This window comes from Tachypleus tridentatus, chromosome 3 (assembly GCF_004210375.1).
Source record: "Tachypleus tridentatus isolate NWPU-2018 chromosome 3, ASM421037v1, whole genome shotgun sequence".
NCBI lineage: Eukaryota > Metazoa > Arthropoda > Merostomata > Xiphosura > Limulidae > Tachypleus > Tachypleus tridentatus.
Window position 1 is genome coordinate 36,319,386 of NC_134827.1, and position 21,226 is coordinate 36,340,611.

The window sequence follows — 21,226 nt, forward strand, 5'->3', positions numbered from 1 at the left end:
TGAAGTCTCTGTGGATTTTTTTCTAATTTGGGAGTTCTCATATGTTGTTACATTAATAACTACCATCTATATTAAATGGGCACGTTTTTTGTCTCCAGTCCCTGGTTTGGTGACTGTGGCTATATTCTTTCTGAATCTGGATTGGTTCATCTTTTTTTTTTTGTATACCCACCTACTTCTTTCATTATTTCTTAGATACTTTAATTTGTAGCACAGTTTGCCTTGTTCTTTTTGTTGCTTATCTTTAGCCCAAACCATTTTGTTCACTCCTGTGCATTTTAGTAGTCTTTTTAGCTTTTACCTTTTCCATCTTAGAAATTCTTTTTTACATCCATCCTTTGTCATAATTTTTCACATCTTCATACTGATGTATGCTCTTTTTCTGGACTCTTGCAAGACAGTTTTTTTCTCATAAGTTTCCTGTGGTTGGCCAATTTATCCATGGAGATAGATGATTTCATAATGCTGGTCCATTTGTCACTCTCTTTATTCAGGTACCAGATTCTCTCTCATACCTATTTCCTTATCAAGAGCTTATTTAAATTTCTTTATTCTTTACCCAGGAATTTAATTCCCAGACTATTCTGAAGATCTGAGCTACTCAAAAAGATGATAAAACGTTTTATTCATTCATCCTCCTTTCCATTTCTTCTATGTACAGTTATTCAGATTCCAGTAAGTCCATGTTCTGCATTTTTACTCATACTGATCTTCTCAGAAGCAGCTGATGTGGTCTTGTTTCTTTTTTCCATGAGCTTCCTAGTCTTCTCATGCTTTATTTTCTTCTACATGACTGGTTTGGCTAAATAACTCATCTGGCATGCTTGTTCCTCTAATAATGACTAATCCGTCTTTTTCATACCGCCTTCAGTGTAGTTCACCATCCCATGACTTTTCTTGCCTCTGGGCATCAACTTCTCCTGGAGGAGATGGTGCCATCATGGATGTAAATAGTCTTCAACACCTTTGTGTCACAGTAGCGATACTGTACTGAACTTTGTGTCACACTACTGATACTGCACTGAACTTTGTGTCATGCTACTGACACTGCACTGATCTTCGTGTCACACTACTGACACTGTACTGTGCTTCTGTTGTCCATTCTTTCCAGAGGTTCTAAAAGAAGTCTTCTATTAATTAGTTTGTTTCTTGTAGGAGTAGTAGCTACCTCCACATTAAAATATATATTTATGTTTTAATTAATGTATGTACTATAGACAGTTGAACCAGATATTGTATACCTGAAACTATAAGTCAGGAAAATGTTGACTTTTAGACATGAACTGGATATGGTACAACTGAAACTACGTATCTTCAGAAAGCATACAAGGCAACACAACTCTACAAACCTTGAGAGAGGGTTCAGTAAAATAAAAATAAAAAAAAGCTTACACAAAAATGTGAAACTTAACCCACTTTAACACCATGTGTTTATGTGCAATCAGTTATATTTGAAACAAAACATTTAGAAGTTTAACATGGATTCTGGTATTGAAATTCAATTAACACATTTGCTGCAGTCCTTTTATTTTGTAGCCACTAAAGTAAATTGAAAAGTAAAATTACATTTTGAAGTTTCTGCAGCCTCTCACATTGCTGTATGACTCGATCCTGCTGATTATGTGTTGACTGATGAGGTGAGGCCTAATAAACTTTCAGTATTGTATAGCATAATTTAAAGCTTTCCCCAGTTGCAAGTCTCATAGCTTCCAGCACTAAAATTCAGGTTAGAGCACAGATAGCCCATTATGTAGCTTTATGTTTAATAAACGATCAGAAAGTAGTTTGGGACATTTTTCAGATATTTCAAACTCTCAATGTGTATAAGTATCAAACATAATGTTCCAAATGTATCTCAGAATGGCTGGTATGGGTATTAACACGTTTATTGATAAGGAAAGAACAATGTTTCGATCTTCCTCGGTTATCTTCAGGTTAAGAAGATCAAAACATTGTTCTCTGCTAATACTCATATGCCAGCCATTCTGAGATACATTTTTATTTCAAGTGGGTTTCTCATCATCAAGACGATGTTCCAGATGTTTAGTAAGACTCAAAACTTGAAGTTGCACAAATGTGTAAAAGATTATATTGTTAATTGTTAAGCATATTTTGATTTTGTTTGTTTGGCAAATATACGAGTACTGTGGTTGTAGAAACGCCTGCTAACTAGTGTAAGCAACTATCTAAATCTTAAAGTATAAGCTGGCAAACATTTGATGAATGGATAAAATTTACATTGAATTTAGACTTTTAGAAGATAAAGAGTTAGAAAATTTGAAAACGAGATTGTTTTTGTACAGTTAAAACTGTTGGTAAAAAGGTTTAAAAATATGCTTTTTAAAACTCAGAAACATGCCATTTTTTAAATGTGTTTTTGTGATATTTTTCTTTACAGTTTTACAAACTTGCAAAGATTGTAGCATTCTGGTTATTTTGTTATTATTACTTATTGCAATTAATTTGAATTTAATTAATGTGGTAGTAATTTGTTTCACATTTCTTCCAGATCTAAGAAATTATTCTGATACGTTGACTCAAAAGTAAGTAAGTTTTCTTTAATATTTTTCTCACAAGAACACTACTTCATGTGTTTTTATGTGTGATACACTACTTCATGTGTTTTTATGTGTGATACACTACTTCATGTGTTTTTATGTGTGATACACTACTTCATGTGTTTTTGTGTGTGATACACTACTTCATGTGTTTTTGTGTGTGTGATACACTACTTCATGTGTTTTTGTGTGTGATACACTAAACACTTAACAGGATTTTTGTAGGGGCACATGTAACATAATGGGGCTGAAATGGAGTTAGGTCTTACATAATGGAGATGAGGCTTATATTAGATAAGCCAGATAAAGGTTGTAACAACAAATAACTAAAAAGTTGTTTGAATGAGAAAGAAACAAAAAATAATATATTAACATGTTGAACATACTGCCAGAAATTGTCATAATTGAATTTCTTAACTTGTATGTTTGAATAACTAGAATAAACAAATATATTTCTATATATTTTGTACTTGAGAAACAAGGTAATTTTTTCAAAGACAGATATGTTTTTACTGTGAAATTGTCATGATACAAGAGTGACATTCTTTTGATGAAGATGTGTTATCTGTTTTTATAACGAATACACTGTGTAATTCATGGATTCTAAAGAGCTTATAGTTAGTAAAGGTTTTTGTACTTCTTACTTATAATGAGAATCTGCAAATGTATTTTTATTGTTAGTTTTGTTAAGTTACGTTCTTTTCATTCAAAAACATTGAAAGCTATGTTTTGCTGCTTATGAAAACAAATATTTTCTTTATGTCAAGTGTTTTTTATTTATAATTCGGTATGCAGTTGTGTAAACAGTATTTATTATGGTCATGCAGTTCTGCTAGCACTAATGAAGTGTCAATGATAAAACATTGGCTGAAATAAAAAGAAAGTTTATATTATTATGTGAAGAGATAAAATAATCTTAATTCATTGCTAAGATGTCTTAAGTCTCTACAAAGTAAACTGGAAATTCTGAAAACAAATTTGTTTTTGCTTAAACTCGCATGTCTTGAATTATGTTGTAATGCACAAATTTATGTAATATGTTTTTCTGAATGGGAAATAACCTTGGGCACCTGAGGGTTGAAAATCAATGTATGTTTTACTTCCTAATAGTAGATAATATCCAACATCTTAGGGTTGAAATTAGAGCCCCACGTCTCATTCAGGACCTAAATCGATTCTCAGTAAAACCTAAAATGTCTGTACGTTTTGTTGTTACGTGAAAAATGTGCGAGAATTTAGTTACCACGCAAGTCATGTCAAAATGGGACGTTGAGACAGTTTATTATTTTATAGCTTTAATATTAATGTTTAACATTCTTTTCTGTTTAGCTTTGATTCTTAGAAATTACGTTTAACTTCCCGTTGATATATGGTCTTGGTTCACTTACCCTTCTCCTGAATCTTTGGTGTTCTAATTGGTTAGCGACAGTTGGCCACTCCCATTCTGATTGGTTAGCGACAGTTGGCCACTCCCATTCTGATTGGTTAGCGACAGTTGGCCACTCCCATTCTGATTGGTTAGCGACAGTTGGCCACTCCCATTCTGATTGGTTAGCGACAGTTGGCCACTCCCATTCTGATTGGTTAGCGACAGTTGGCCACTCCCATTCTAATTGGTTAGCGACAGTTGGCCACTCCCATTCTAATTGGTTAGCGACAGTTGGCTACTCCCATTCCTTGTTTACAATTAAGTAAGATACACCTTAAATACATTCTTATTATTTCACTGCAAATAGATCTTCAGAGTTACAGCCTAAGGAACTGATGTCCCAATTAGATGATAAAAGACTGCTTGAGACTGGGAAAAATGAGAGTGACCATTATGAAACACCTCTAGTGGCTGAAACAGCAAGCAGCAAAAGCTCTGTGAAACCAACACTGATAAAAACATGTATATATGGCATAGGCGAAAACTGTGCTATCAACGAGCACTGTGTCGTACATAACAACAGAGCTCGACAAGGCTTCTGTGAATGCAGTGATGGGTACACAAGGTCTGAGCTCACGGGGGAGTGTCAGCTTTTAACAACAAAAAATGGAAGTAATGTAACAGCTACACCCTCTCTGCTACCTACCAATTCCACAAGTATAAAGGTAATCACATCTCTTTTGTCAAATCCAAGTGAATGAGAGGTTAGGATTTAAACACAGGCATACAACAAATTTCTCCATTAGCATCTCATGGTTTGATTTTTAATTATTAATATAACTGTTGAATTGTTACTTATTTAACTATCTTTTCGACATTTAATTAAAAGTGTACGATAGTAAACATTTCAAGAAATAGTGAAATAAATAGTGATGCCATATACAAATTCTCTGCCTGTGAAATCTCATTAGACCCTTCACTGTTTGTGGGTGTGTTATTTTTAATCAAATGTTATATTAGTAGGTTTGTTATATAAAAATACTAAAGAGGAAATTATTAAATTAGAAACTTTCATAATTTGTTATTGTTTTCTCAAATTATTCTCAGCCTACTGCAACCCCAAGCCCTGAATACGAAAATAAAGCAACAGGTGATAAGAAGTCTAGCTCAACGTCTACCCCTTTAGAGCGCCATCTGGTGGTGTCTGCTGGTGGTAACAAAGTAATTCAACTACCTGACAATGAAGTTACGTTGTCAGCATATGCTTTGCCTCAGGAAAACACAGGTTTTGCATTTCTTAGTCAGATACAATTAATGTTGTGTGTCATGTGAAGTAAGCTTCAGTACTTTTTCAGTTTTACTCGTAACTTGTACAAACATTTTTGTATTGTGTTGAAGAATATTGTACACAGACTAAGGTACCATTTTTTACTATTCTTAACAACAAATTACTAGTGACTGTACTTGTAAGTAATGGTAAACATTCCTGTAAAACCAAAGTCAAAATAAAAATATTTCCTTTTTACAGAAAGTCTGCAGTGTATGTTTTTGAGAACCTCTATTTTATCAGCTTCCTGTATTATAGTAAAATGCTCTTGATTATTGTACCTTTGTATTAAAGTATAACCTACTGGTTGGTATGTTAAATACAGGGGAGAAATATTCCTATCTTTGGACACTCTTATCCCAACCAGGAGGAGATGAAGAAGCTGGTATCATGCAGGGTCAAACCAGTCCGACCCTTAAACTGTCAAAAGTAAGTTGGATAGATTTGATTAGCCAGGGTCAAACAAGCCTGACCCTTAAACTGTCAAAAGTAAATTATATAGAATTGATTAGTCAGGGTCAAACCAGCCTAACCCTTAAACTGTTAAAAGAAAGTTGTATAGATTTGATTAGCCATGGTTAAACAAGCCTGACCCTTAAACTGTCAAAAGTAAGTTATGTGGATTTGATTAGCCAGGGTCATACAAGCCTGACCCTTAAACTGTCAAAAGTAAGTTATATGGATTTGGTTAGCCAGGGTCAAACAAGCCTGACCCTTAAACTGTCAAAAGTAAGTTATGTGGATTTGATTAGCCAGGGTCAAACAAGCCTGACCCTTAAACTGTCAAAAGTAAGTTATGTGGATTTGATTAGCCAAAGTCAAATCAACCTGACCCTTAAACTGTCAAAAGTAAATTATATAGAATTGATTAGTCAGGGTCAAACCAGCCTGACCCTTCAACTGTCAAAAGAAAGTTATATAATTTGATTAGTCAGGGTCAAATCAGCCCGACCCTTCAACTGTCAAAAGAAAGTTATATGGATTTTATTAGCCAGGGTCAATCCAGCCCGACCCTTAAACTGTCAAAAGTAATGTTATATAGATTTGATTAGCCACCAAGATGTTGAAAAAGATAACTTTGTTAATTGTTAGTTACAGCTGATGTTCTTTGTCAGTTCAATTACCTTTTGTAATTCTAGTGAAAGTTTTAAGTTAGTTTTCAACAGTTTAGGATTAATCTAGTTTTCAACAAAGTTAATATTAAATGATATGTATAAAGATATGTTCAAACTTTTATGTCGCTCTGATTTAGCTTCGGTCTGGTGTTTACATGTTTGAAATTAGCGTTACTGGGAATGGATCTTCAGGAAAAGACACAGTCAAGCGTTACTGTCTTACCACGTAAGTGTGGTGCTCATTGTCTTTCATGTTTCTTGTGTTGCCAAAGTTATGTAGACATTTAGATAATAAGGACAGAAATTTGAACCTAATCTACTGATATATACTGTGTGACATTCACATATGATAATGGATAAATTAAATGTAAAGTATCATAATAGCTTTCAATTAACCGTACACTTTTGTTCTGTTAAATAGCTAAACGGACCAATAAGCCTCCTGTAGCTATCATCCAGCCTTCTAACGTCACTGTGAAACTTCCAAATAAAGATACCGTATTGGATGGATCCTGTGAGTTTTTACATTGTAGTGGAAGTGTTTCTAGTTCATTTGAGATTCTCATTGCTAGAGGTTGGCATCTGACTGATAACATGGGTGTTAATAGAGATAATATATCATTAATTATGGCTTCTAATGTGTATAAAAAGTGCTATTTTGTGAGATTATTATATGGAAAGTAAAATGTTGTTTGTAAATGTATTTGATACAGCCTTTTCAACTGTTGAACCAATAGGAACAGAGGAAGCGAAGTAAAGCTTCTTGCTCCGTCATGAATGTAACACAAAGTATGTATAAGTGTTTGGACTTCGAAAAAATTACGCATTTTCTTGCACTGTTGAGTTTTTGTGTCTCGATGGAGATATTCCATTCAACCAGTGTGGACAAAATGTGTGTGTTACATATGTTTGTATGTGTGTGTGTTTAGTGCAAGTCTAGAGAACATTTCATTATTCAGGGTTTGTTTTATCATAAAACAAATGTTTGTTGAGGTTAACACTTAAAAACAGGTGTTTTTTATGGAATATTATACATGTAAAAACTAGCATATATTTTTATGTTTAATTTTTTTATCTAGTGATCTTTTTACTGGAATGTGTTTCTCAAATAGCAAATGTACGTATATCCTTTAAGTAACAAAGATTAACCCAAACATTTAATGTCTACTAGCTGCACCCCAGTTCTTCTGATGACAGTTTGTAATAAAACTATGTATAGCTAAAGTATTTTGTTTTTAGTTCTTTAATGAGAGTAAGATGCTATAATGACTGACCACAGATCTCGCTCAACGTTCCTTTGTTATCACATAAGATGAAATCCTTTATTTTTACAGACAGCACTGATGATGACAAAATTGTTGAATACCATTGGGAAGTAATCAGTCTTCCTATTGGCTGCAAGATTCAGCTAAACAACAGCAGTACAGTTCAGTTAAAGAATCTAATCCCTGGGTTTTACAGGTTCAAGTAAGAATCTTTTATAAACCATAGAAAGAGAAAACTGGTACAGAGGTAGAGTAGTAGGTGATAATACATAGTAGTCGGTGGTAATACGTAGTAGTAGATGGTAATACATAGTAGTATATGGTGGCAATAGATTGTATAAATGGTAGTAGATGGTAATATAAATTGGTAATTTATGCCAAAAGCCATAAAATACATAGTTTTAATTTGTGCTAGAGGTCATGATAGAAATTTCAATCGGATATTGAAGTAATTCAAATATGTAATATTGTAAGTATTTTTAACGATAGGTTTTGCTGTCGTGAGATATGAATGATTCTTAGAATAACTTGTAATTTAATAATACCAATAACATACAAGTTTAAAACTACTTAGACTAAATGAATGTAGTTTCATGCTATGACTTGAAGTCATTCTAGAAAGTATAAAAGGATTTTGATTTTTTTTTTGGTAATTATTAGGTTGGTCAAATTGACCCACCCGTCGTAGAGTTAGGGTAGGAAAATAACACAAAATATAAGTTTTATTGAAAACAAACATTTGAATGAATTTAAGAGGTATTAGAGGTTAAGCATATGAAATTTAAGATTTCTGAGATGAAGAAAAGTTTTTAATCTGAATGTGGAAATTAAATTGCACCTGGGCTAGTAAAAAAAAAACAGACTAGATATATTCTCAAAATTTTTTTTTAGTTTATAAAGAAATACTTGATTAAAATATGATTTTTTGTACGTAAAGATTTTAATGTTTATTGAAAGTGTGCCAAATTTTGTGAAGATATACAAACTTTACTAAAACTTTGTTTTATCAAAATCAAGTAAAATGAGGTCACATTGCTTGTCACATGTCAAGAAATTAAAGCATGATGTACTTCTATTTTACCTACACAGTTTCCTTTCTTAACAGAAGCCAAAATATCAAAGTGACAAGTATTTAGTCAGAAATATTAAGTCCATTCTAGTTACAGGATAATGTCTCTCATTTTCATTTTGATGGTGTATAGATGAACAAGTTGTCTTGGATACCATGTAGGAATGCTAGATGTGACATTCATTGTCTTTGCTAGACACATACTCACCCCCAGAGCCCCACATTTCACCCTGGCATTCTTCTCTGATCATGAACACGCTCCATCAGTGCCATTGTGTGGTGAAAACTCGCAACTATTTCCTTCCCCCACTGAGAACTTCCTTACACAGTACTGATAAAAATCACTGTTGCATTTACCATCTTGTAGTTGTGTTGTGAAATAACTGTTAAGAAAACATGATACAACATAATTAGATGGATATTACTTATTATTACAATAATGTGTTAGCCAGTAAGTTCCTTTTATTTCTATCTTCTCTTCATTTTAAATAAATTATTAAATGCTTTAAGGTTTATATAATACACCTAAGTGACAGGTACAAATGTGTAGAAATAATATTGTGGTCGGTTATTTTCGTAAAGGTTAACTTTGATGGTAACTTATGTTAGGGTGGTAAGTTTTGAGCAAGCTGATTTTATTGTACACTACTCTAGGGCATTACATCTTCTTTTATCATTTTATAGACTTTGTAAAATCTAGTGATTTAAAAACTTTGTTTTTATCTTACACAGGCTTACAGTGAAAGATTCAGATGGAATTTTGAATTACACCTTTGCCAACGTGACAGTTTTGAAAGGTGAGGTAAAAATAGAAAAGGTTTATTACACATTGGATAACTGGAGCTCATTTAACACGTTGGCTCCCAAGCCTATTTTGCAGATACTTTCCAAGGTCTCACTAGTCATTTTACAATTGTCTTTTTTAGGAAGAGTGTATATGTAGCTGCTGTGTCGCGGTCAATATGTGGCTCTATAAAAAGAAAATAGAGCACTACTTGACCGTGGGTCATGTGGTACTTACTGGAAAACTACAATGACCCACTGGCAGGTTGTGTGGGATCCAACGTGTTAAATATAGTCTAACGTCAACAACTGGAAATAAAAGGTTAAGACAAAAAAATGTGTTAAAGTGTAGAAAGTTATCCTAAATCTTTTCTTTTGCTTGTGTTTTGTAGAAAAGGACTATCCTCCTACTGCCAATGCTGGATCTGATGCTGTCATATATCTTCCTCAAGATGATTTAACCCTGAATGGAAATCTCAGCAGTGACGATAAAGGCATTAAAAGTTATCAGTGGGTGAAAAGTCCCGAGACAGATAAATCTGTGGACATGGAGGTCAGAACCATTGTGAATAAATTAAATGTAGTGATGAAGTATTAAAACAGATAACTAGATATCTAAGGTAGGCTATTCTGCAGATATGGAATCATAGTAAACAGAACGTGATACACAGCTAAACAAACAACTTTAACCAAGGTACACTGACAAACCCTTTCGCAGCAGGTCAAGGTTCAAAGGTCATGTCATCACATTTGTTGACATGCATTCAAAATTTTCTTGAACTACTATTATGACTTTATGTCAGTAAGTTTGGAATCAAACTGTAGCTTATAATTCAAGCTTTAATATTATATACAAGTTGATTTCTTAATTTAAAAGTAAGTATTCAAAGAACACATCTACATATACAGTTTAGTGAGTCACATGGTATGTTGAATGTAGCACTGTTTAAAATTAGATGTTTGTGAAGTCAAAATACCAAGCCTATAGTTTCGTACAAATTAGGAACTCGTATTACTAATACTGACAAGCTAGAATATAAAATAAGAACCTCGTGATCTTTTATTTTGCTGAAATATGGGTTATGTATTTAAAGATGGTGGTCCAGTTCAATTCTCTCCATTTTATGAAATGGTCCATTATGTACTCTTACTATAGTGAATAACCTATATATTACTATAGTACGTAATGTGAATAACCAATCAACAGTTTTGAATGTCCCCAAAGTGGTTTTCTCCACCACTGTAATCTTTGAAAAGGCTACCATGTTCTTTTGATCCAAGTTTCCAAGGAGGTAGGTTGTGTCTTTAGTGTGCTCAAAGATTCTTTTTATCTTTTAAATCAAAATATATTAGTTGCTATGCTTAATAAATTATAGTGGAATTATATGGTATCAGTGTAGTTATTTATGATTGTTTGGTCATTCAACTGTACATATATAAATCCCCAAAAAATGTGTTTGACATCATCCACATGTGAAATTTTAAAAGGCTTAGCAACTCATCTCCAGTAACAACTGAGTACAAAGGCCGTAGTGAGAAAAGATAATTGTTTGCTTCACTTCTTGATGTATTGTTCTATATTTAAAAAAAAAATCAAGTTTAATAATTTATTTCTAAATAGCAATAATCTATACAAGTGTATATAATGTATAATAATTTAAATGTGACTATATTACAAAATACTGGTCCACTAAAACACAGACAACTCAGGGAAGACTAAAGTTGTATGTAACTGAATATGTAACAAGTGCACATGCACCAAGTCAATGTGAGTTATGTAATGTTATCTATACATGACAGGTAGGTTAATATAATAAAAAATAAATATACATGTAAATATATAGCATTAGGAGACTTAAGCTGCTCAAACTAAACATTTGTATTTTCATGTTATAATATGTTGTCATTCTAACACGAAAAGCATAATTTATATTTTATAATATTTTATGATGATTGTGAGGTTGGTCAAGTGACAAACCCCACATAGTCAGAGAATAGAAAATAACAAAATATAAAGTTTTAGTGAAAACAAACATTTGAAATGTATTTAGGTTTTAAAGATTACAAAAATAATATTTGAGAATTTTGGGGAAAAAAGGTTTTTTTAATCATAACACGAAATCACTTTGCACTCAGACTAGTAATGGAAAACTGTTTTCACAAACAAATCTATAGTAAAAATATTTCATTAAAAAGCCTGATTTTTTTGTGTACAAAAATTTATAATCTTCACGTAAAAAGTCTACCAAATTTTGTGAAGATAAACATGCATCAGAAATTATAGTGTAAATACTTAATGTGCATGCGTAGATGAACTCGTGTATGTTAATAGGTCAAAGGGCATCCCATTGCATTTCTTCACTTGCATTCAAAATTTTATTGTGCTGCTATTCTATGTTTTTATGTTCTTTTCAAACTTTAGATTATATTATAAATTTTTGTGTTATTGTATTGCTATTCTGTTTTTGTTCTTTTTAAACTTTAGATTCTAATATAAGTTTTCATGTTATACACTATTGAATTACTTAATTTAAAAGTAAATATTAAAAACACACCTAAACATTGATTTTTGTGTATCACATGGTTTGTTGGATGTAGTTCAGGTTAGGTACTTGTGAAATCAAAATATGAAGTCTTTAGTTGTTTACAAATTAGGAACTCAACATTGAAAAGGTAGAATTTAAAATAAGAACCTCCTATCTTTTCGATTTGCTGAGATATTACTTATGTATTGAATCAAACACACTGACCCTATGTTTTTGGAAACATTCTTTTATAAACACTTCTATATATGACATGTGAATATGCAATTGAAAGTGTAGAATGTCCTCCAAGTGGTCTTCTCACCTTTTATTGAATAAAATTGCAGCCAGATTCCTTTTGAGACAAACCTCTGTGCTGGTAAGTAGAGTCTTCAGCTTAGTTACTAAATCATAGTGGAATTCTACAGTATCAGTGTAGTAACTTATGATTTGTTAGTTATTCAAATGCACATGTAATACCTAAAAAATTATTTCGTATCCTCCATGTGCAAACTTTTTTAACCTGTTCAGTGCAGAGACGAGATAACTTCGTTCAAGCTGATCGGTAACACAGTGTCACTGCGACGAGTTAATTGCTCGATAATACCTAACTACAATGCTAGATGTCAGCACCATGCATGCATTTGACCTACTTACAAATTGCATCACTTTCAATCCAAAATGGAGTCACGAAAAAAGTTACAAAATGAAGAAGCATTAGAGTTGTATTGTAGCGGCTGAAATACTTGGCAGTCAACAGGTTAAGGCTTAGCAGCTTTGGCAAATAACAACCAAGTATTAAGTTCAAAACGAGAGGAGATATTTCTTTGCTTTACTACTGTATGTACTGTTCCATAAGCTTAGAAATGTGTTTCTAAATAGTGATAATTTATGTACATATATAATATAACTGAAATGTAACTGTTATTTTACACACTAAAACACAGCCAAGACAGGTCACTTTTCTATTTTTGAATACAGTAAAATTTGTGCATGTGCATTACATCATTGTAACTTCTGTGTTCTCAGCCAGGTATGGCTGAAAGGGTTGTATTTCACATTAATACATTAATACTATAGTATGTGTATTGTGCATCACTACACCAGTAACTGCTTGTATTTTAAACAAATACACTAATAATACGCTATATGTATTGTACACGACTACATCAGTAACAAGCTATGTGTTACATGAATACATGAGTAGTGTGTTGTAAGATATGTGAATTAATCAGTAACAAGCTATGTGTTACATGAATACATCAGGATTGGGTTATAGTTTATGTGAATTAATCTATGTGTTACATGAATACACTGGTAACAAGCTATATGTTACATGAATACACTGGTAACAAGCTATGTGTTACATGAATACATTTGTAACAGGCTATATGTTACATGAATACACTGGTAACAGGTTATATTTTAATACTGTCACCATGGAATGTCTATACTTATTAACATTTAATCTATGTCCATGGTACTCAAGTTGCTGTGCTATTTTAGGTGCTACTGTTTCATTTCCTGTGAGAAACACCTATAGTTTTTTGTCTTTATGTAACACTTGTATCTTTTATATGTCATTCATGACATTCGTTAGGATTTGTCTGCATCTTTCATATATATAAATAAAATCACTTAAGTAGTAACAACAGTATTATTTTAGATTGTTTAACTAGTAGAACAATATCTTAGGACTTTATTACTAGTGGAATGTTTTTTTTGTATCAGTACACCATTATCTAGTGTTGTTATAACTGTAAGTAGCCACCAGTGAAACTATTTATAATGTATTATAATAACTACAGGGTACAAATACTCCATACCTTCATCTTTCCCATCTGGAAGTTGGAGTCTATAAATTTATTTTAAAAGTGACGGACACATCTGATCAGATGTCCGAAGCAGAGGTTCACGTGTTTGTCAAGCCAGAAAGCAATGTTCCTCCAAAGGCTGTAGCAGGAGAAGACATAAACGTGTCTTTACCTTTAGATAAGCCGGTCACTCTGGATGGTCAGAAGAGCTCTGATGGTATAAAAATCATGAAGTGGGACTGGAAACAGGTTGAGTGAGTAATTGCATTATTTTAAACCATATTTCAGAAAGAATATATCACATGGAAATCTATTAAATGGAAACAATATATTTTATGTTATCTTTATTTACCTAAATTTGATTTGTACCTCATCTTCAAGTTTAACTCTTGTTAGGTCCTTGAATAAGTTTTTATTCACTTTATTGTTTGTTTGTTTGTTTTTTTAATTTTGTGCAAAGCTACTCGAAGGCTATCCGTGCTAGCTGTCCCTAATTTAGTAGTGTAAGACTAGAGGGAAGGCAGCTAGTCATCACCACCCACCACCAACTCATAAGCTACTCTTTTACCAATAAATAGTGGGATTGGCCATCACATTTTAATGCCTCTACAGCTGAAAGGGTGAGCATGTTTGGTGCGAGCAGGATTCGAACCTGCGACCCTCAGATTATGAGTCGAACACCTTAACCACCTGGCCATGGTGACCTGCGACCCTCAGATTACGAGACGAACACCTTAACCACCTGGCCATGGTGGGTCATTCACGTTATTATTCAATCTTTTTATCATATTGAAGTAATCAGTAATGAAGAAAAGTGATTGGTGACACTATGAGAGAAATAACGGAAAACCAGAATTGATGAGTGACTTAATCCAAAAGAAGTAAAGTTGTGTGAATACAGATGTTTTAATATTTTTATTTTTGTAGCCAATATCATCTCGGGTATGAAGAATTTAAATGGTTTCATAGATTTATACTGTACAAGATATTGAAAAATAATTATTTTATAGAGCAACAAGTCCTTTTGAAAAGTGACTTTTTTTTGGATCTTTCATATTTAAAATTATTAGGGCTATGTAGTGTTCTAAATGTCTAACTAGAATCAAACTGTGATTAGGCTTGACTGACTCTTGGTTGTAGAAAAGTGTCTCAAACTCTTGAGCACTTGATTAGAAAATCTAAGTTTTAAATATATAAGAGAGAAGAAACAGAGAAATATATTAAAGCATCAAAAACAAAATTGCAAAAATAATAATTTTAGCAGGTTCCTTTAATAATTAGTTTATGATTACCGTTTACTGTGATGAATTTTAGTTGTTTTGCATTTAATGAGGTAACTTTATATCATTGTAATAGTTAGTTAAGTATTCAGTTTTTTTTATTCAAGTTAAAGCTTAATACCTTTTGATGAAATTAAATAGTACAAAAAACCTCATTCAGTTTCACCTTTCCAGTGTTTATTTTGAAAGTGAATAACATTTACTTAAAAATAAATATTCGTGTTTATGTTTTAGTATTGAATACACTGTAGAAATGGATCCATGTAGAGCCTACTAAAATTAATGTTTATGTTGCTGTTTTTTAGCAGTAGGATTATAAAAGATGCACTGTTCTTATTACTGTGGGAGTGATAAGTATTTCTTGTTTCTAGTTTTCTTATCATTATTCAATATTTTAATTATCTTAGGAATTTTTCCCCATCACTTCCTTATGAATATTTAAACACTTCTAGAATAAAAAAGAAAAAAAAAAGTTATGGACACTCCTAAAAATTTCAAACTGTTTTCACATATATAAGAGAAATTAGATAACCCATTCATATTTTAATCAATGATGTTTGGGAGATAGAGGTCCCTTCAGGTCGGTCCAGCATGGCTAGGTAGATAAGGCACTTGATTCGTAATCCGAGGGTCGCTGGTTCAAATCCCCTTCACACCAAACATGCTCACCCTTTCAACTGTGGGGGCTTTATAATGTGATGATCAATTCCACTATTTGTCTATTGTTGATAGCTTAATTAAAGTTTCGATTAAAACTAATGACTATTGTCCTTATGCTAAGTAGGTCCGCATGGCCAGGTGGGTTAAGGCGTTTGACTCGTAATCTGGGGATCGTGGGTTCAAATCCTGCTCGCACCAAACATGCTCACCCTTTCAACCGTAGGGAGCTTTATAAAGTTGTGGTCAATCCCACTATTCCTTGGTAAAAGAGTAGCCCAAGAGTTGGCTGTGGGTGGTGATGACTAGATGCATTCCCTCTGGTCTTATAATGCTAAATTAGGGACATCTAGTGCAGATAGCCCTCATGTAGCCTTGTGCAAAATTCAAACCAAATCAAACCCTTCAGGTCTCTGGCACTTGGGATCAAATGACAGAGTTCAGGACACGTATCATTTCTTCTCATCTTCTTTGGACCAACTGTGTGGCTAAAATTGCCCCCCTCTAGACAGAGGGGACCAACCATCTTTACTGGGACCAACTTTCTTGAAATTTTCAGATTTTGTTCTGAATATACATTTATTATTGTTTGAATAAATCTATTATCCTGTCTGAAATGTCCTTATTATTAATTTTGTAACTAACTATGTATAAATTATTCTTTCAGTAGCCTAATTTACTATAGTAAGAGCTGAAGAACTGGTATAGTATGTAGACAAGGACAAATTTTGATGTTGTAAATGCTGGGAAGTTTGTTTATAAGCACTTTTTCTCTAGTTCTACTAAGTTTCAGATAGTTACGTAAACACAGGACCTGATACATCTGAGATAATACAGTGTTGATGAAATGCTGCAGTATTGTCAGCATTTGAATTTGCATTCTATTATCTATTAGAGTAGTTATTAGTAATTTTAGTGTTACAAAGTGCTGTTTTGTTGTTCAGGTGTATTAAATTTCATCATGTCATTATGTAATACTGTTGACGTTTTAACTTTGAATTCTAATGATTTCAGATAATGTACTTTGAACCTTAGTTACGTCTGAAATGGTTGATGGTATCAGAATATGTGTTGTGCCAAATAAAAACAAAAATTGATTTTTGTTTTGTTTTTAAATTTGAAATGGGGACTGACCTTGTGTAATAACTACATAATGTTTATATGATCATTGTGAAGGTTCATTGTTCACTTCATACATAAATTTGAAGACTTTTGCTATCATTCCACACATTTAGAACTAAATCACTTTCTAAATCGAATGAAGTATTCCAGCCAAGCTGTTTTGGTGCTTCTCTTTGGTCTGTCTGTTGAAGATTGACCAATATTGTGCAGGTAACTCTTGTGTAGCTTTTCTAAACAAGCAGTGACTCAAGAATTGTGTTCAGTAGTCTGACATTTCTTATTCTCATTCATGTTAAATGTCTCTAATTTTGTGGTGTATAATACGTTATGTTTAGTGTACTAATCAGCTACTTTTAAAATGCATTGCATTTCACTAAAGTGGACCAAAACCTGCAACTATGGAAAATGACAATACATCTACTGCCCAGGTGTCTCACCTTGTACCAGGAGAGTATGTTTTCAGACTGACTGTCTGTGATGACAAAGGACAAAATACATCAGATGAAATCAAGGTTATTGTTACTCAGAGTAAGTGAAAGAGATCAAAATGTGTTGGTGATTCTTTGCTGTCTTATAACATAATGTGTAGGAACAATTGGGGAACTACTACCCAATCATTCATACACTGATCAAGCTTTTTTTTAAACTTATTTAAATTTACTTCCTCTACAACATCTAAAGGGGGCCCATTCCATAGGCCAACTAGCTTGTTTGAAGAATGAAACTCTGATCTGAAAATGACTTGTACTCTACCAAAATTTATACTTGTGTTGCCCTAGTCCTACTGTTCTCACCATCAAGTGTGAAAAATGATGATACATCAACACTATCAATTACCTTTACAATCTTAGACCTCAATTAGGTCCCATCAAAAGAAAACCAAAATCAGAAATCTTAACCTCTCCTTGTAACAGTCCTCCTATCCCAGACACCATTCTGGAAGCCCTCCTCTGAACCTTTTCCAACAATTCAGTTACCTTCCTTAGTAACGATACCCCAAGACTAAACACAGTATTCCAAATGTGGCTTAACCAGTGAGCTATATAATGAAACTATAGCCTCTTTAGACTTGTATTCAACATTTCTGTAGATACAACCCATTTGTATTACCACTTACAACAGCACACTACTTGGATGGCTTTACAGACTGATCAACTGTTATACCAAGATCCATTTATTTCATGACACTGCTAAAGTTATTTCCATCTCTAGTGTACTTATAAATCCACTTATAACAACATATACATTGAGTATCTTGTATTTATCGTAATTAAAATCCATCTGGCATTTATTCACCCAACTCACTAAATGACATGGATACTACAATAGTATTGAATTAATGTGTGAAGCTGGGTAATTAGTGGAAGTTTCTAATTAATTAACTGTTAGGGTTATTAATTGATTACAGTTAACCAATTAAGTATAGTCATGAGATGGATAAAAAATGTAAAAAGAATTATAATTCTACAAATCAGATGAGTAATTACATTGGTGGATTGTATAGTTTTCAAGAAATAAAGACATTACTTGGATCACTTAGACAGCTGGAATAATCAATTATTATAATAATAATAATAATAAGGCCTAATTTTGATTAATTTATTGTTTATATGAGTGCAAACATTTAAGTGAACAAACTTAAATTTAATCAAAATAATAATGAAGAACCCTGCCTGATAACTGGATAACCAAAAATTTATGATTGGATATATTAATTCGGGATGACTGGAATAATTGGAAACATCAGTTTTGAGTAGTTTATTATTTTTCTAATATTAATTGATTTTTTAAAAAAACTCATAATTATTTTAAAACAACAATTAGTTAATACATATTTATGATCAGAATTATGTATTAAATAATTGTGAGTTTTTTAAATGTTGAAAATTACATAAGTGCCAAGGAATTTTTAAAAAAATTCAACTGATATAATTATAATTTTGAATATAAATAGCTGTAATAAATGAAAACATAAATACTAGTTATTTTTTGACACTAAATATCTTAATCATAAATTAATTAATTATTGATTGATTATTAATTGATTAATTGGTTATTTCACATGAAACTAATCAATACTTGTAGTTAATCAGATAAGAAAATCACCTTATTCTATTCAAGTATTAGTCAGAATATCCTGTCTGCATCCATTACCAATACTTTCATGTTCCTCTAAACTAGCAGGAAAGAAACAGGATATTTGTATTCTTTCAAGTTTCACAGAAAGTATCATTTTCCCTAAAGTATAAAATATTTTGTAATGTGGTCACATTTTGACTGTGTGGTAAAGAAGAGGATATTGGAGCTGGATTCATGTCTATACCATATTGCAAATTATTCCAGATCCTTCAAAGCTATGAGTGTATTATAAATCTGACAGTCTCTAAGCATGGATTATGTTTGATAGGTCACAGCCAATTTGTTACCTTGCTTCTGGTCAGTAGTTTAGGATTAGGGATGGCTACAAATAACACATTCTTTTGTAAGGTTGTTTTACTGAATATAACTGACACAGTATAAATTTCCTTATTTTTGCAAGGAAACACGATAAGTTTTTTGTAATAAATTTTTTTTAAAATATCTATCTTTCCAAACAGAAAGCACTTCACAATATTTCCCCATTTCTTATATTTAAAAAAAAGTTATTTGACCCACAGGAAAAAATACACCACCCAGAGCAAATGCTGGTGGTGACAAAACCATCAACCTGCCTTGTGGCCTGGTGGTATTGAATGGAAGTAAGTCATGGGATGATGTGGAAATAATTTCTTTCCGTTGGACCAGAGATCCATCATCACTAGCTGCAGGGGTAAATTGGATTATTTTATGAACTAAGAATTAGGGCAATATGTTTTATTTTACTTTATAATTTCATTGTTGTTTTTTTAACAAAGAAAGAACTAATAAAAACATTCTCATAAATGTTTGTTATTGATTAAGAAAAGATAAAACAATTTTCATAAGTAAAACTGCTTTTAATTAAGAAACATGTTCTTTATCAATGGTATTACGCTCAAGGTGAAACTTTATAGGAATTATATCCCTAATAAGATGCTACAGAGGCTGTTTTGGCTATCAGTGATAGATTGAAAGGACTTTTCAAGTGTTATTTATACTTCAAAACTGTTTTATTTTCTCCATTCATTATGCCTGAATGAATGAAGAACGCCTGTAACAAAATTGTTACTTTTTTTCTTGTTCCTGGACAGAAAGTGTTATTTCCCAATTGTTTATGTCTAAAGTAAATAGAAAAGACCTATTTGTCTCTTCAAACTTTGTTTTGTGACCTGAGTGCATATAACAAAAACATGACGGAGATTATATTTGGGGCTGATATGTGGAAGTGGTTTACATTACAGTCGCAAATCTCAAAAACTACTCACTTCTAAACATTTTTGTATAACTTTAGTATAAATACATGTAAATCTTGATTCATACGCTGTTTTATTCAGACCTTATGTAAATGAAAATGTGAAAATTTGCCCGCTTTTACATATAGATTAATTTCTAAATTTCATTATCCAGGTCACAAAAGCAAAGTTTGAAGGGAATAATGGCCATTTTCTGTACTTTTACAACATAAGGAATTAAAACATAACACATACTATCCAGGAACAAAATTTGTGTTGCATAGTGTAATAAATTTGCCATTTGATTTATCTTTTGACAGGACATCATAGAAAAGTCTGACCACAGTTCACTCTTGAAATTGATTAATGTCATACCAGGCCGTTACCTGTTTCATCTAACTGTTACAGATGAGCAGGGTGTATCCAGTTCTGATTCTGCATCCTTGATTGTGAAGAATCCATTGACTCTGCTGGATCAAGTGGAACTTGTTTTGAATGCTGACATTAAAAGTTTCACTGCTGAACAAGAGGTTAGGTATAGGTTGGGTTTCTTCAAATCTACCAAACTTCGATAGATCTTCTGAAACTATTCACTTAATAATTTTTTGTTTAAAGTGGTATAGAAAACGGTTAAACTAGTGAAAATATAGAGGAATTTCGGTTGATTTTGATAATAGCTTAATAATTCTCATAGATCTTATTGAAATCATGCTTTTCATAGGTTAAATATTATATTTAAAAATTATATAATTAAGTAATAGAAAGACATTATAGGTATGAGGTGATATTGTATCAGATATAGTGTATGTTAGGTATGAGGTGATATTGTATCAGATATCGTGTATGTTAGGTATGAGGTGATATTGTATCAGATATCCGTGTATGTTAGTAGGTATGAGGTGATATTGTATCAGATATAGTGCATGCCAGGGTATGAGGTGATATTGCAATCGCGATAACGTGTATGTTGTAGGCATGAGGCGATTACTGCATCG

The 21,226-nt window shown here is 32.4% G+C and overlaps 1 protein-coding gene across 1 annotated transcript in view; it reads left to right on the top strand.

Annotated features, from left to right (window-relative positions):
• LOC143245796 (dyslexia-associated protein KIAA0319-like protein) overlaps nucleotides 1-20,806 on the top strand; it is a 32,068-nt gene extending 11,262 nt beyond the window's left edge. Inside the window, 14 exon segments of the mRNA XM_076492049.1 lie at nucleotides 2,510-2,543; nucleotides 4,295-4,652; nucleotides 5,035-5,212; nucleotides 5,580-5,683; nucleotides 6,507-6,575; nucleotides 6,577-6,595; nucleotides 6,791-6,883; nucleotides 7,704-7,836; nucleotides 9,436-9,500; nucleotides 9,879-10,039; nucleotides 13,817-14,076; nucleotides 17,261-17,409; nucleotides 19,539-19,690; nucleotides 20,552-20,806. Coding sequence (XP_076348164.1) covers nucleotides 2,510-2,543; nucleotides 4,295-4,652; nucleotides 5,035-5,212; nucleotides 5,580-5,683; nucleotides 6,507-6,575; nucleotides 6,577-6,595; nucleotides 6,791-6,883; nucleotides 7,704-7,836; nucleotides 9,436-9,500; nucleotides 9,879-10,039; nucleotides 13,817-14,076; nucleotides 17,261-17,409; nucleotides 19,539-19,690; nucleotides 20,552-20,806 — 2,030 coding nt within the window.
• Nucleotides 20,807-21,226: the final 420 nt, after the last annotated feature.